This window comes from Plutella xylostella, chromosome 10, assembly GCF_932276165.1.
Source record: "Plutella xylostella chromosome 10, ilPluXylo3.1, whole genome shotgun sequence".
Classification (NCBI taxonomy): domain Eukaryota; kingdom Metazoa; phylum Arthropoda; class Insecta; order Lepidoptera; family Plutellidae; genus Plutella; species Plutella xylostella.
In genome coordinates this window covers 10,640,560-10,656,287 of record NC_063990.1, presented here as the reverse complement: position 1 = coordinate 10,656,287, position 15,728 = coordinate 10,640,560, and the positions used below count along the sequence as shown (strand labels likewise).

General features: G+C 36.9%; 1 protein-coding gene and 3 long non-coding RNA genes across 5 annotated transcripts in view; 3 read left to right on the top strand and 1 right to left on the bottom strand.

The window, feature by feature from the left end:
- LOC105394069 (ras-related protein Rap-2b) overlaps nucleotides 1–14,920 on the top strand; it is a 53,737-nt gene extending 38,817 nt beyond the window's left edge. Inside the window, exon 3 of the mRNA XM_038118130.2 lies at nucleotides 13,518–14,920. Coding sequence (XP_037974058.2) covers nucleotides 13,518–13,832 — 315 coding nt within the window. The 3' untranslated portion in view covers nucleotides 13,833–14,920. The remainder of the gene's footprint in view (nucleotides 1–13,517) is intronic.
- LOC125489119 lies at nucleotides 782–7,903 on the top strand. Its single transcript, XR_007266751.1, has 2 exons — nucleotides 782–919; nucleotides 7,397–7,903. It is a non-coding gene; the product is annotated as an uncharacterized LOC125489119 (long non-coding RNA).
- LOC125489117 lies at nucleotides 3,183–6,021 on the top strand. The gene is made up of 4 exons (XR_007266748.1): nucleotides 3,183–3,324; nucleotides 3,661–3,794; nucleotides 4,214–4,273; nucleotides 4,613–6,021. It is a non-coding gene; the product is annotated as an uncharacterized LOC125489117 (long non-coding RNA).
- On the bottom strand, nucleotides 3,504–4,613 carry LOC125489118. Of its 2 annotated transcripts, none has more exons than XR_007266750.1 (2): nucleotides 4,004–4,613; nucleotides 3,504–3,616 (listed from the first exon to the last, which is right to left on the bottom strand). It is a non-coding gene; the product is annotated as an uncharacterized LOC125489118 (long non-coding RNA). The 2 variants fall into 2 exon arrangements; XR_007266749.1 differs by having other exon boundaries at nucleotides 4,139–4,613.
- Nucleotides 14,921–15,728: the final 808 nt, after the last annotated feature.

The following is a 15,728-nucleotide window of genomic DNA, read 5'->3' as shown; positions in this document are numbered from 1 at the left end:
ATAATGCCATCAAAACAAAAACATACCTAACTTGTAAAAAATGCCAAGTCTCCCAAACGTAAAAAAGTCGGTTTCTTTTTTCTGTTTCTACCTACTAAAGGGTTCTCCTATTTTAAGTAATGAAAAAACCTTAACTCAACATAAGCTTGTAGTGACCATATTCATAGGTATATAATATATAAGAAATCTTGTGATGCGATTGGTGATCTATTTATTTAACGAACGAAATAAGTCCAAAGTGATATGTTTAGCGACCCCCATTGTACATTGTACCTATACCTACACCAACGCCAAGTTAATTTTAATGATCGACCCGTCATTGTATATCCACATCAAAAGTGCTACGAGTACGAAGGGAAGGATTTGTGGAAGAAACTACAAACTCTTGACATCAGAACCAAGAGGGCCGATGTCCATTTTTGAAACTTTTCAGTAGATCCAAAATAAACTTTTACCACCGTTAAAACAAACAAAGATGTTTGTTTTGGAGTCGAAATACCTACATTATTTCGCTCGGCTAGTTAATGAAAATACAAAATCGTTTCATTTGAAGACAATATTTATGCAATATTAGCGAAAAAATCTAGTTTTGTATCTTTGAGTATGGATATCAGCCCCATTTTTCGACTATAAATATAAATAGTAACTTAGAGGCTCACGTCAATAAAAGACTTTACGGCTGTATAGATTTTAGACTAAAAGGCAAGGCTTTTGTTAACATCGGACCTTTTGGTCAAGAAAATAAAATTAACTTTAAAAAATGCGTATACCTATAATAACAACAGACTGTATGGTTCGGGGAAAATAGTATTCAAGTTGAATTTTGGCTTGTGTATGTCTACATAGGGGGGCTTGTCGCTCACGTCCGTAGGTACAAACCCTAGTTACCCTACACGTGTCCCCTGGGTGGTGCTAACGAGTGACAACGCTGAATGTCGGGCGGCGGTAAATCGACCCGACCTCCTCTCCTAGCAGAGGCGGCGATCTCCCGCCGTAAAAAAGGAGAATCACCAACACGCCTGCCAAGCGCGGTGATTATGGCAAACACACCTCCTTATGATGGAACAAACAAAGCCCCGGCCCCCAGTCTCCGGCAGCCCCGCTATCCCGGACTCCGGTAGCGGTTACGGTAACGGCGGGGCAGGGGGTGCGAAGAATCTCCGGCAGAGAGTCGGCTACCAGCCCAACCGACCCTTGCACCTGGCAACATATAACGCACGGACACTGAGGGAAGACGTGAAGATAGAGGAGCTGGAAGAGGTAATCAGCAAATTAAAATGGGACATTATAGGGTTATCCGAAGTCCGACGAGAGGGAGAGGATACGGAAATTCTCCAGTCCGGAAACGTGCTGTACCACCGGGAGGGCGACCAACTGTCCCAGGGGGGTGTCGGGTTCATCGTCAACAAGTCCCTCGTCAACAACATCGTTGAAATCGGAAGTGTGTCGACACGGGTTGCGTACCTCATCCTGAGAATATCTAAACGATACTCAATGAAGGTCATACAGGTTTACGCACCCACATCTAAGCACACCGATGATGAGGTCGAACTTGCGTATGAAGACGTATCGTCTGCCCTGCGTAAGTTCACTACTAATTTCACGGTGGTGATGGGAGACTTTAATGCGAAACTCGGAAAACAAGAAGGCGGCGAAAACCTGGCCGTATCAAAACTGGATCACCTGCCGGAATGGCTGGAAAAGTGGTGGGCAACGTGGGCACCGAGATGTTTTCCGCCGCACCTGGCTAAGAAGCTGCAACTCCGAAGTCATTTCGTCTCAGTCAAGTACCTGGGGGTGGCGATCGAGCGCACGCTCACCATGAGTGTGCAAGCGGTCAACTCAGTCTACTAGGCGAAGGCCGCACGGGCTATGCTCTGTCCCATGTTGGCTTCCCGACTCCCCCTGCGCAAGAAGCTGAGGATCTTTAAAACATACATGCGTTTCCGTATTACCTACGCTGCTCCGGCGTGGTACGCACTATGCTCGATGACCAACTGCAAGAAGCTCCAGCTACAGCAGAACCTGACTCTGAGGGCCGTTCGGGGTTGTATGAACTTAACTGAATGTGTTTCGAACCATAAGGTCTGACGTGAAAATTTGACCGCATATAAGTAATATTTAGTTGGACAAAAGGGTACGTTATTGATATGGGACGAACTATTTGCAGGTATTTTTGAACTGTTGTTTACAACCGACCGTATATAAAATAACATTATTTTCATATTTGTACAGCCATAACGTCTGAAATTATAAAAAGTCCGTATGGTTCCAGTGTACTGTGGATATGCGACCACTTTTAGGAAAATGAAGTTTTGAACAAAAAGAGATAGAGATACGTGTGTTAGACTAAAAGAAAGAAGGATCTTTAAAAAAGTGATTTTCGCAAAAATTTTACATCGGCCCTAATGGTTCTGATGTCGAGAACTATGTTCGACGATTCCGGATTCTCTCGAAGAATAACTTTATTGCGAAACCTGAAATCAATTCGTCTGGACACCAGCGAGTCAATGACGAATTATACAATACAATACAATACTCTTTATTTGCACCAAAATAGATCAACATACAAAATTAAACTTAAAAATAAAAACAGATTAAAAAGGCGGCCTTATTGCTTATAGCAATCTCTACCAGACAACCTTATTTATTAATTATGAATTAGTTATGTGACGCTAATCTAATAATGGAAACGGCGCGGCGTAGAAATTGTCTGGAACAGGTTTTAAAGTGGATGACGAGTGGATTGGATGCCTAATACTAGCGGGTTTGTCAAAAAATACTTCCCTATGATAATGGTAATAGAAAATTAGGGAATCACCATTACGGGTGACGTAGTTACAGAGTACATTATGACGTAGTGAAGACAAAGTTGATAGATCTTGCAGTAAACTACAATAGTACCGAGCTAGGAAGTGCTTTTTTGAGCAGAGAGTAGCACAGTCAACAATATAAGGTTTGCAGCACTGCTAAGAATAAAATTCACAGCTTAAATATAACATTTCGTAAAGTTTTCAAGAACAGGGGTATCAATATTTACAATATAAATAAATACACATGCAATGTCATTACATGATACTGGCAGAAATTGTTGGCACACCCGACAGATTGCCATAAAAATGCCATCATAGCGGCAAGATGGCGGCGAAGCAGATCATCAGTTGGCAGCAAGTGAAGAAAACTAATGCCTTATTATTATGCCTGTATTCTGTGAAGGAAAGCAGTCTCGTCTGCCATTTGGTCACAACGGTGCAAGGAGCAGTGGACCCCTGGATGTAATAAACATGCCGATGTCTGTGGGCCAATGGAGATTGGAGGATCCAGGTATTTCCTAGTTTTTGTTGATGACTATAAATCTTGATATAATGATTATAATATTTCATATTATCCTTTATCAATTAACCATTATTCAGTTTAAACGCTTTCTCATCTCTAATCATCAATTCATCACATTTCAAACTTTGGATTTGCTATCCAGTCAGCCAACAGTGATTATAAACTCACTGTTCTATCATGCATTGTCCCCAACATAACATCTTCAATGCCTCATTTCCGTGTCAATGTACAGGACATCAACATACCATCTCACATTCAGCTTGCCGATGCTTCAGCGAACCTAGAAATATAGATATTTTACTTGGGTGTGACATCATGTTTCAGATCCTACTGCGTGAGAGACTGCCAGTGATACCAGGTCAGCTGTTTCTACACAACACTCAGTTCGGCTACATTGTTGCTGGCACTGCACCATTGAACAGCGAGGGATGTTCATCACTACCAAGTAACTTTTGCAAGTCAGTCTCAACAGAGTCTTTAAATAGGAAAATAGATATGTTCTGGGAATGTGAGCAGGTACCTGAAAAAGGGAACTATATTCCTACTGAATTAAATCCAGCTGACTGTCTGTCAAGAGGTGTAGATCCTCACAGTCTACTGAATAATCAATTTCATGAAACTGAATTCAAACATAGTGTAGAATCAGTAAATGTGCTTCAGAACTTACCTGAGTTAAAGTGTGAGGCTGAGAAAACAAATATGATACATGCTTAGAGTATATAGATACATGCAATCGGTTTAATATAACCATAAGCCCATAAGCAGTTTATTTGGTTCTTTATGATTGGCTTTGCAGACATACCATCCCATTGTCAGCTTGCCTTCTTACATCTCTTCTTATATCTTTATTTAATATTTTTTTTCTTCTAAATTTCAGCTTTCCTATTTTTTCGGGAATACCGCCGCTGCCCCCGGGCCATGCCTCTATAATGAGAAGGTAAGTGTAGAAATACATTATTTTAAAACAATAAAGTCGTTTAAATGATATTGAAACTGAAGACCAGCATAATGCATAGGAAAGCCAAATAAATAAAATCATGGTGCAGCACATCCTGTATCAGGGCCTCTAGTACGGGTTTTGCAATTTACGTAAACGAAATTTTTTTTGTTTTCTTCTGTCACCTGCATAGATTATCTGTCAAAAGTTTCATGATAGTTTCCGCTAGAGGCGCCACTTTGTATGCGAGAAAACTGAAACTTTTATAGTTTTTAGTTCACACAGCAATGTTATTTATTTGGCACGCCTATTTATTAATGTATCGTTTCTTGCCAACAGATCACCTGGGTGAAGATGACGATGCAACATCGACATGTCGAAGTACCCAGCGAATGTGACGACAAAACTACTAAATGGATTTTGATCAACAGACAACCTGGATAGGCAACTTTTTAAAAATCCTAGAATCACTACCAGAAAACTTTTTAGCTCTAAGTTTTATTTTAACAGTTACTAGAAAATAAAACCGGGAGCATGTTAAATAAAACAAACCAACACCTATCCCAAAAGAAATGGTAGAAACATAATCAACAAAATATATCATACAGGTTACCAGATAAGGCAAGTAATAATGAAAAATAATTTATCTATCTTTTATCATTGCATGTTATTGTTATAATGTATTTCTACCTATGGGTACAATAGTGGGAGTAGCCTGTATTTATAGTTGGTGAACAAATTGCTTGCTAATGATAAGGCACGGAATTAAAAGGGACAGTCAGAATTGATGGAGCATTTACAACGTAGGTAAACAAATTCCTACACATATCTCAAGTCCTACATATTCAGAGACAGTCATATAAGAAAGGGAATGACTGTTTATAACCACAATAGCCGAAACTGATGTGGCATTTCTCAAAAATTAAACCGGGGGAAATTACAAAGATCTTATCAATGCTATGTAAAAATTGGATATTATCTATTAAGTTTTGTATTGACTTACCTGTAATTCTATTGTACACAAGCACCAAAACAAAACCAAAAGCTAGTAACTTTTTACAAACACTCAGCACCAAAAACAGCACAACGAAACGAAGAGGCTCTTGTTAGCACTGACAGTTCCGTTCCGTTCGCAGGTCGATCGACTCGAATGCGAATGCGCAATGTTTTGACTATGCGCATTGACCTTCATTAATGCCATGCGCACTAATTATTTCCAATATTGTAGTTTAATAATTGAATTAGCAGAATATTTAACAAGACAGAAATTAAAACCCTAAAGAATACGTATGTTTATAAAAATGAAAACAGCTGTATTTATTTTAACTCTTTGGACACATGGCGCCATCTGTTGCCGAGTAGCGGTAATAATAGCGACACCTGTTGTCGAGTAGTAGTAACAATGAGTTAGTGCAGTGAGAGTGAAGTGAACGTAACAATTATATTATTTATATATATTTTAATATTTATAGGTTCTATTTAAGTTTAGGTTTATTAGTAGATCACATTTTATTCTGTTTTATTTAATAAAGTATGCTCTTACTTAAAAGAGCTATGATATAATTCAAGCTATCGATTTTAACTGTTACTTGTATCCATATTCTGATTGATAAATAATAAATTTAGAAATATCATTGTGATTTTAATCATACCTACTTATAACAATATAAAATAATTTAACATGATTGTGTTGATGTAGTTTCTAATGTGGATTTGTATACTTAAAATAAAATAAATTTGTCTTGGCATCTTTTATTTACCTACATATTAAGAACCCAAAATAAGTCTGTAATATAACTGGTTACATTCATTACTGTATGTATTTTTAAAAGTAACCATCATTAAAATAAAAAAAAGAAAAAAGATCTTTAGTTGCTTTAGTTAGATTCGATCCACAGACCACAGGGATCTAGTTCGAGGCTGTAACCAACTGGGCTGAGGTGCTGATAATTGTTTTAGTGAAAAATTCCTTCAGTTTCTTCCCTAGCCGACAACTTACTTAATACATATTTCAGATGCTTACACTTTTCATTATTTTGAAGTCCCTTGACCATATACGTACATAAAGTAGTTATTGCTACGATCTATATACCATCGTCTATCCATTACATACACTCGATGAGTGGTAGATTTAGTTCTTATCAAGTTTTAACTTGATTAACATAACATAATATTTTCCTATATGGGCGACTATTTTTTCATGATTTTGAAGAACAAGCAAATCTACCCAAATTCTGTTAGCACTAGATGCTAGAGAATATTTCAATGAACTTATAGACATATATCACATTTACCAACGTGCTCCGAGAGATTAATTACACCACGATAAATTTACGGCTTCTTTGCGCAATTTGCTGTACAATGTATTCAGGCGCTTTCTCTTTGATTGATTATTTTGAAGTCAATTGAGCAAACACAAAGATGACATATATAGATTTATAATGTATTTACCATCGTCTATCCGTTATTTACACACTCATGTGGGTAGATTTAGTTGTAATTTTTTTTTTAATGAGTGACATTAACTTGTAATGTAATTAATCTGCCGGAGCACTCTGAATGGTGTAATAGTAGTTAGTAAGTTAATTGCAGCATCCCCTAGCATGTAGTGATAACAGAATTTTGCTACTTTTTCTTATTTCTTCATAATCATGAATAATATTTGGCCGTATTGAGTGTCCTTATAATTAATAATTTTGACTAATTTCGAGCACACTGTTAAATGTGTAATATGTATATAGGTTCATTGCAGCATCCCCTAGCATGTAGTGATAACAGAATTTTGCTACTTTTTCTTATTTCTTCATGATCATGAAAACAAATTCACTCATACAAAAAATTTGCTTCTGCTGCTATGTTCACGGCGGTCCACGCAACGGAGCTATGTAAGTTAAAGTGCTACGCCGCTACGCCGTAGCCCGTAGCCAAATTAGTGCTACGACGCGGCGTAGACAAATCTTATTGAAGTTGAATTTTATTATACATATTTATTAATACAGAGTGCTGCAAAAGAGATAAAATACTAAACCGAAAGAAAAATATCACGGGCCATTCTAAAACACTATGTGGTTCTATGTTTCTTTGACAATTTTGGCAAAATTTATATCCTCACTGCAATAGCAGAGCTCCGAATCGTTTTCCGAATTACTCTTCTCCGATAGCACGGTTCGTCGAAATCACTGTTCGTCGACGGTTTGTTCATCGAAAAAATCCTTCTCCGATAGCACGGTTCGTCGAAAGCACTGTTAGACGATGGTTTCTTTGCCGAAGAAATCGTTCGCCGATTGAAAGATTCGTCGAAAGCACTGTTCGACGATGGTTGCTTTGCCGAAGAAATCATTCGCCGATAGAGAGATTCGTCGAAAGCACTGTTCGACGATGGTTGCTTTGACGACTAAATCATTCACCGATAGAAAGGTTGGCCAAAAGTACTTTAAACTGATTGTTGGAATAATGATGTATAAACTAGTATAACCTTATTGTGTAATTGTGTAGTATTTAAGAAAAGTAATTTCTATTTCTATACTTGCTCTATATGCACCTAACGTCTCTCTCTTTCTGTTTGCCTGCCTAACGGTGTATAATATGTGTGACTATCGTTTTCCAATAAATATCCAAGTTATAAAGTAATCTTGCTCTTTTTGCTTACGTTTACCCAATACCTATGCGGATGGTTCGTTTAACGAAATAATCAATTGCCGCCGCAAAGAATTGTTCACTATTTTCGTTAGGAATCGAACCAAAAGGGTTAATAATTTTATTGGAATATTTAAGGTAAGTATAATCATTATAAGTGTTGCTTTCGAAAAGGTAACTACTGTGTGTATCCATGTGTATAAATACCTACCTAGATAGGGTATCTACCTCAACTTTTTGGTAAGTCAGGAATAACAAATTGAGTTATGTCCAAGCTATAATGTTATAGGTACAAATGCACTTATAATTTTCCATTTAGGTAGTATACCTACTGCCTAAAGATCTATGCATAATTTATAGATTCAGATTATGATCTGCTGAGATAGGTACTCATTAGTAACTTACAGTTGGTGTTCTCTCCACCATGCAATACTAAGCACATCTCACAATGTTCACCCGGTTTCAGACAGGCGCAGAAATCATAACAGAAGCCTTTTTCCTGAAATAAAAATAGTTTCAGGCAGTCTACATACATAATATTTCTAAATATTCGACCTCTTTGCCCCTTAAGTCCCTCTCCTGACGACTATTCCCCCCTCACTCCCGCTCACTTTCTCATCGGTAGGCCCTTCACGTCACTTCCCGCACGGTGTCTGCTGGAACACAACACCAACCGCCTGGACAGATACGAGCGGCTCGAACAATATAAGCAACATTTCTGGCAGCGATGGCAAAGAATACATCTGTGAACTCCAACAAAGAACCAAATGGCGTGTCAAATGCAAGGATCTGCAACTGAATGACTTAGTCTTACTGAAGGATGACTCACCACCCCAATTGGAGACTTGGGAGAATCGAAAAACTGTTTCCCGGATCAGACGGCATACCACGGGTAGCCGATGTTGCAACTTCAAGGGGAATCGTGCGCAGAGCATTAAATAAGATATGTTTGCTTCCCACACCTGAAGACACTACGACTCTTGAAAACTTATAGTTTTCAACGCCCGGGACTACGTCTACGCCAATTTCATTCATTGCTTTTCGTTCATGCGCTCGCATATTACATTCACTAATTAGTTCATTCAATAGATCACTCACTCACCTTTTAAACGCCTTAACCGATTGTCGGGTCAAGAAATTCTTGGAATAAATTCTAAATAGAAATAAACAGCAAGATTACTTGAAGAAAGCAAATTGTTTTATTTCTTGTTCTATGCACTCTCTATCGGCGAATGATTTATTCGTCAAAGCAACCATCGTTGAACAGTGCTTTCGACGAATCTCTCTATCGGCGAATGATTTCTTCGGCAAAGCAACCATCGTCGAACGGTGCTTTCGACGAATCTTCCAATCGGCGAACGATTTCTTCGGCAAAGCAACCATCGTCGAACAGTGCTTTCGACGAACCGTGCTATCGGAGAAGGATTTTTTCGATGAACAAACCGTCGACGAACAGTGATTTCGACGAACCGTGCTATCGGAGAAGAGTAATTCGGAAAACGATTCGGAGCTCGCAATAGCATGTATCATTTTGTTATTTTGCCTCAAGCGTCCAGGTTATTGTTATCTGGTGAAGCTGGTGACTGCGATGCGAATGAAATTTAATTTCCGGCTTGTCCACGCGACGAGCGACCAGCTCCGGATAGAGCATACCTGCAGATCGTTAAATACACTGGACTTTTAACCTTTAATAAGGCTATTGGAATAATACATGGATACCACGTAATTTTAACCATTTATTCCTGTTGTCTTTTAAGTGTTAACTGTTTTCTAATTCGAAAATCTTCGAACCAAAGTAATTCAAAATAAAAGCTCATTAAGAAAGTTTCTTTCAGACACTATCGTGTTCGTTTATTATTTATCAAAGTATTTTAGGCTTAAACATCTGCTATGCGTGTTTTATATTATATATACATTATTATTGAGATAAAAAAAATACAACGGGAATTTTCAGGGTGAATTCATTTTCAAATCAGCCTGTGCTGAAACCAGCGAGGATTTCAGATTTGTAAATCGATTCCCAACCATGTTCGTTATTTATTCAGGATTCACGAGTCTGTTCGCACGTGTACCTGTCACGCAATTCTACATGAATTTTAAACTGAAACTTTCAGCTATATGATTATTTTGAATTTGTTTTTTAAACGGATTGTTTTCTCAGATTACTACAATACTATACCTATTATTATTTATTGAGATATATAAACGGTGACTAGTTGGGTATTATGTATTTTACCCGGCACCGCCAACCCACAAAACTAACTTTTAATGCAGCTAATAAAAGTTTGACTTTAAATTGAATGGAGGAACTTTTTAATTTTAATTTGATTTGATTTCATTGCATACTTTTCTTCGTAGTGTTTTTGCGCTACTGTTATATGATCACTCTCAGGCATGATAACACTATTTTACCGTTTTATATTTCAAACTAATCTCTAATTTTTTATTGGAAAGAATTCTGACATTTTATAAGTGATGCTACTAAAAAAGTTCTTTACCGAAAAAAGGAAAAATTGCGATCCATTTCTGGGCAATAATTTTTTCTTAATATTTTTATACAAAAAGATAAATCTAAATATTTACTTGCTCAAGTAAACTAATACAAAAATAACAAATATTTCAATATAATAGCTGTTCCCGCGAGTTTCGCTTCGCCTTAATAAGTTTTCCCGTGGGAATTTCGCGATAAAAAGTAACATAGGTATGTGTTAATCCAGGGTGTCAGCTAACTCCATTCCAAATTTCATTAAAATCGGTTTAGCCGTTTTGACGTGAAGAAGTAACAAACATACACACATACATATATTTACATACATACACACATACAAACTTACAAACTTTCGCATTTATAATATGAAGTAGGATCACGACTCACGACCAATGTATCGAATTAATTTTAATTGCTTTATTTTATTCTTTAGCATGGCATCACTTCCTACTAAATTCAGGGATAATAAACCTTTTTAATCAATTTCAAAAAAAGATTGTCTATTCGGTAAGTACATATATGTTCGGTATGTATGCAAGATTATTGGAACTGCACCATATTGACATATGACAATATATTAGGGCTAATAAACAAATATTCAAAATTTTATAAATGTTTATGTACCTACCTATGTATGTTTATATGCTTGTTGGTATGTATGTTTGTCCACGCATATCTCCGAAACGATTGGTCCGATTGTCACTATTCTTTTTGAGGGTTTCGTACCTCAAAAGGAAAAAAAGGAACCCTTATAGGATCACACTTTGTTGTCACCACCCTTTTTCTCGGAAACGGGTAAAGATATCAAGCTGAATCTGATATTTCGTATAAATGTACATAATTATGATGAAATTAAAAGGAAAACTACCTCAGGTAATTAAGTAGACTTGTACGGAACACTCAGTGCGCGAGTACAACTGGCTCAGTCGGGTAAGCGCCCGCTTCTCAAGCAAGAGATGCGGGCTCGAATCTCGGCGCTGACATGTAGGTAACAATGAGTTTTTTGAATTTAAGTACAATGTATACCATCGCTCTTACGGAGAAGGAAAACATCTAGACATGTGAACCCACCAACACCGCAGTGGACCAGCGTGGTGGGAAATGGTCCAAGCTTAGGAAGGCAGTATGGAGATGCTGGAGGCGCTTCCCCATGGCAAAGGGAGGATCCTCCGACCGTAGGAACCAAGTGTAGGTTTCATCAAAATTGGTTAGTGAGTTTTCAAGATATGGAGTGGAAGTGCTATGATGTGATACTTTATGGTGATAGCTATCACCAAAGAGGTTTATGAGATATATTTTTTCTGAGGTCAATGACTGTCACGATGCATCTGTCACATTGACTGATTTTCATTAGGCTACGTACTACGGCTACCGTTTCAAAAAGAATTACTAGTTGTTTTTAGATATATTTTCAACGACAGCGATAATTATATAAGATAATTGAGATTATCTTTAATTGTATTTTTCACTGTTTGTGATATATTTAAGTACGGTAATTATTTCTCACCGTAGGTAAATCCCCTTTTAATTTGGAGCACCGCACTTAATAAAATGGATACAGGGACTAACAAAAATATATTATAGTCTCAGATGTCCAGACTCGTATTGAAAAAGTGCCCAGCCCAAAAAGGTTTGTGATCTCTGATTTGTCTAAAATTGATAACTGTCAGAATTCCGTAAGATTACTAATTACAGTGTATCTAGTTTAAAATTATCTACGAAACATATTCAGTACTAGTTTGTTTAAAAAATTAGACTATAGTAACATAACTGTGCATCAGTTGTTGTTTCAAGGATGGCATAATAACGCAGTTTCCTACATGTGTATGCAAACGGTCTGTTTACTGAGCTCACGTCAGAATAGTAATCGAGTATGAATATTTTACACTAAGATGTAGAATTCTCATCAGACCCTGCTTTCCATAGTTCGCATTATGTTAGTGGTGACATTTAATTTATTGGGTTTAAAATGTAGTATTTATTTATAATTATAATATAGATCTTCCTAACTAAGTCATTCCATAGTCTCAATATATGAGAGCATATTTATCTACATTTAGGCAAGTTTCAGTTAAGAACAGTTGTAGTTATTACTTTGTTTGAAAATATAATTATTTTGGCTATTCATTCCATACATAATAAAACCCGTGAATACTCTGCTGTTTCACTATGATGCGTGTCTTCAACAACATGTTCTCTGTTCAGTATCATGCTGATTCATGCATGAGGCCGCCTGTTGGAATAATTGCATTCGTTGAAAACGTTTACCCATTTGAATAACAAATCCTAAAAGTGAAGGTATAATTCAGATGTTTTTTCTGTTAGATTTATAGGTATTTTATGTATCGATATTTTAAAAAATCTTATAAATAGAATGAATGCAGAATCATATAAGACCACCAATGACTTTTAAAAATGTAAAAGCCTGCATAATCTTCAAATCTAAACGCCCACTTACCGCTAACACCTTTTATCTCCATATTCAATTCAGCACAACCTCGTCCTAATGATTTAAATTGTTTTATTCATGAAACCTACTTAACAATGCGGCGTGGAATGATAAAATTATGCGGCGCTTACACTGGCCAGGTGGCCGCTGAGGAGTTTATTTTTACCTCAGAGTTTCACGGACTGGGCGGCGACCGAGGCGGCTTTCCGGAGCGACCTGTCCGGGACAAAGTCGTGCGGCCGGCCGGCCCGGGCCCCGGTCAATATCCGACGGCCGCATTCACGGCACATTCCGCTTCGCTGGACATTCGTTTTTATATCGGCCGTGCTTGGATGAATAAGAAATTCTAGGTCCAGAACTCTCAATAGAGAATTACGGTATTTACCGACCTGCACGCTGGCATGAAATGTCGAGCGCTGAATTTCAAATACTCGATGCTGTCGAGCAAAAAGATTAATGTTTATCTGCTCGGAACATTTTGAGCACACGCTCGTAAACAAACTTAGATTACCAGCAACTACCGCCGTGAATCTGCGAGAGGCCATTAAAGTGTTACGGACTCGTGATCCGGCTGATTTTCCCCGAAACTTTGCACGTGCGATACACCCGTATTACATACCATAGACTAATATATGGTTTCACTGTACCTAATGATTCGTTGTTGTCGGCAGGTGGACTTCCACACGACGGAGTCGGTGGTGACGGTGGACTGGGAGAATGGGTTCGTGGAGGCGTCGGCCAAGGACGGCACCAACGTGTCGCAGATCTTCAAGGAGCTGCTGGTGCAGGCCAAGGTGAAGTACAACCTGTCGCCCGCGCTGCGCCGGCGCCGCCGCCAGTCGCTGCCGACGGGCCCGCAGGCGCCCGGCACCCCCTCGCACCCCCCCGCGCACCCCGCCGTGCCCTCCGCCGCGCAGCTCGCACACCTGCAACAGATCAGGGAACGCCACGCCAATTCTAAACGGAATTCTTGCGTCATTTCCTAGATTTTAGTTTGCGTTCAATTTGTTATGGGTCTTTATAATTGAAATTGTTCACATTGCCGGATGGTTATCTTTGTTCGACTGATCGTGCGGATTGATCTATATGATGAATAGGAATTATACCTTTTATACAGAATGGGCTAATATCAGTGAACTAAAAACTTGAGTGAACAACGCTGAAATCTTGAAATTAAATCCATCCATCTAATCATCTATAACTTAACACATTCAAATTAATATACTTACTCAATTTGTATATTATTATTTCTCGATTTCAGAGTTGGTAAGTATAATAATTATGGCATAGTGAAAGTTCCTCCGTATGATGATATTTTTGTGATCAGACTTAGTGAAGAACACTGATAAAAATCCACCTGTGTAAAGTAAAAATCTTAAAAGTAAAATTATTGAAATCAAATACTAGGTTAAAGATTGTAAGTTCTAATTATAATAGTAAAAAAATAATATTATGTCTTAATAATTGAGATAGAAACCAAATGGTAGCCAGAGGTGTTGGAAGACTAAAGTGATTATGATTATTTGAGTGTTTTTGCTGTAAATTTGCTTGTAAAAAACAAGTATTCAATGAAACATTAAAGTACTTACTATCTTAAGTATACAGTAAAGCAGACTATTATTTATTTGTTTTCATTGCCCACAAGTCAATTTTCGTATGAAAACATAATGGATTACAAGAGCCAAGTACTTATTTCTAATATAATTCTTAGAAATAAAATAAAACATTTACGAACCAATACTTATGTATTTCACCGACAAAACTAATTGTCCATTCCAAAATACATTATTTTTTCTGATTATGTACTAACTCGTAAAAATATAAACATATACTTACCTGAAAAAACTTTATAAATCTGTGATTAAAACTACCTTCATCTTGATTAGAAGAATCTACTGACGTTTTTCCACCATACATGTTTTGTAAAAATTCAGATATGTATAAATTTGTGGTTCTCATAGGTAATTTCAGTAATTACGTGAATTTTATAAGTACTGGGAGAAAGAAAAACGTATTTGATGTACACCACACACAAATAGGTGAAGTGTAAAAGTGAGTTAATTGAGATGCATAGGTAAGGCCATAGTACCTTATACATTATATATATAGGTACTTTTATCCTTTCAGGACTATAGATTTATTGAAAAATATGTGTAAGTACATTTTTATAACATTCAAAATAACAAAAAATGGACTAGCTATACTCCACAAAACTATTATGCTCAATGGTATCTGTTCTGAAAATTCTGAAATACAATGTACTTATATCCTGAAACATACACCGATTATTTCAGTACGTTAGAACAAGAACGCTAGTAGATTATATTATGGTAAATTATTTAATTCCATATTTGGTAGTTCTAAATTAACTGAAAAAAGAGAACAAACCACATAATTTCAAAAATACATTATGTATACTTTTGCGCTAATAAACAATTTTTGATTCAATTTTTGTTGCAAAGTTAGCGTTGTCGAACAAAACATAATATGTTTTCTGTGCATACAATGGCATACATACTTATGTAATACTTAGTTAAAAAGATTTCAATTATATGTAAAGCTATTGTATACGTAGACTTTGTAAATCATTTATTGTAAGAAGATTACATTTCAGAACCGAATTTTCTTTCGTATATTACTATTTACTATTTAGTACTTATAAACTTATCTATATAATAAATTATAATAGTATATATGTTTTATGGATGTGCCTTTTTTATTAATAAAATAATAATGCGTTCTTGAATAGCGAAATTATATATTTATAGGACTGAAAACTGGTACTTATTATACAGAATGTTGCAAAAATTGTATCAACTTTCGTTGCGTTTATACCAAGTTCAGAGTTAACAGTTGTCTAGTAACTATGGTAGATTATTATT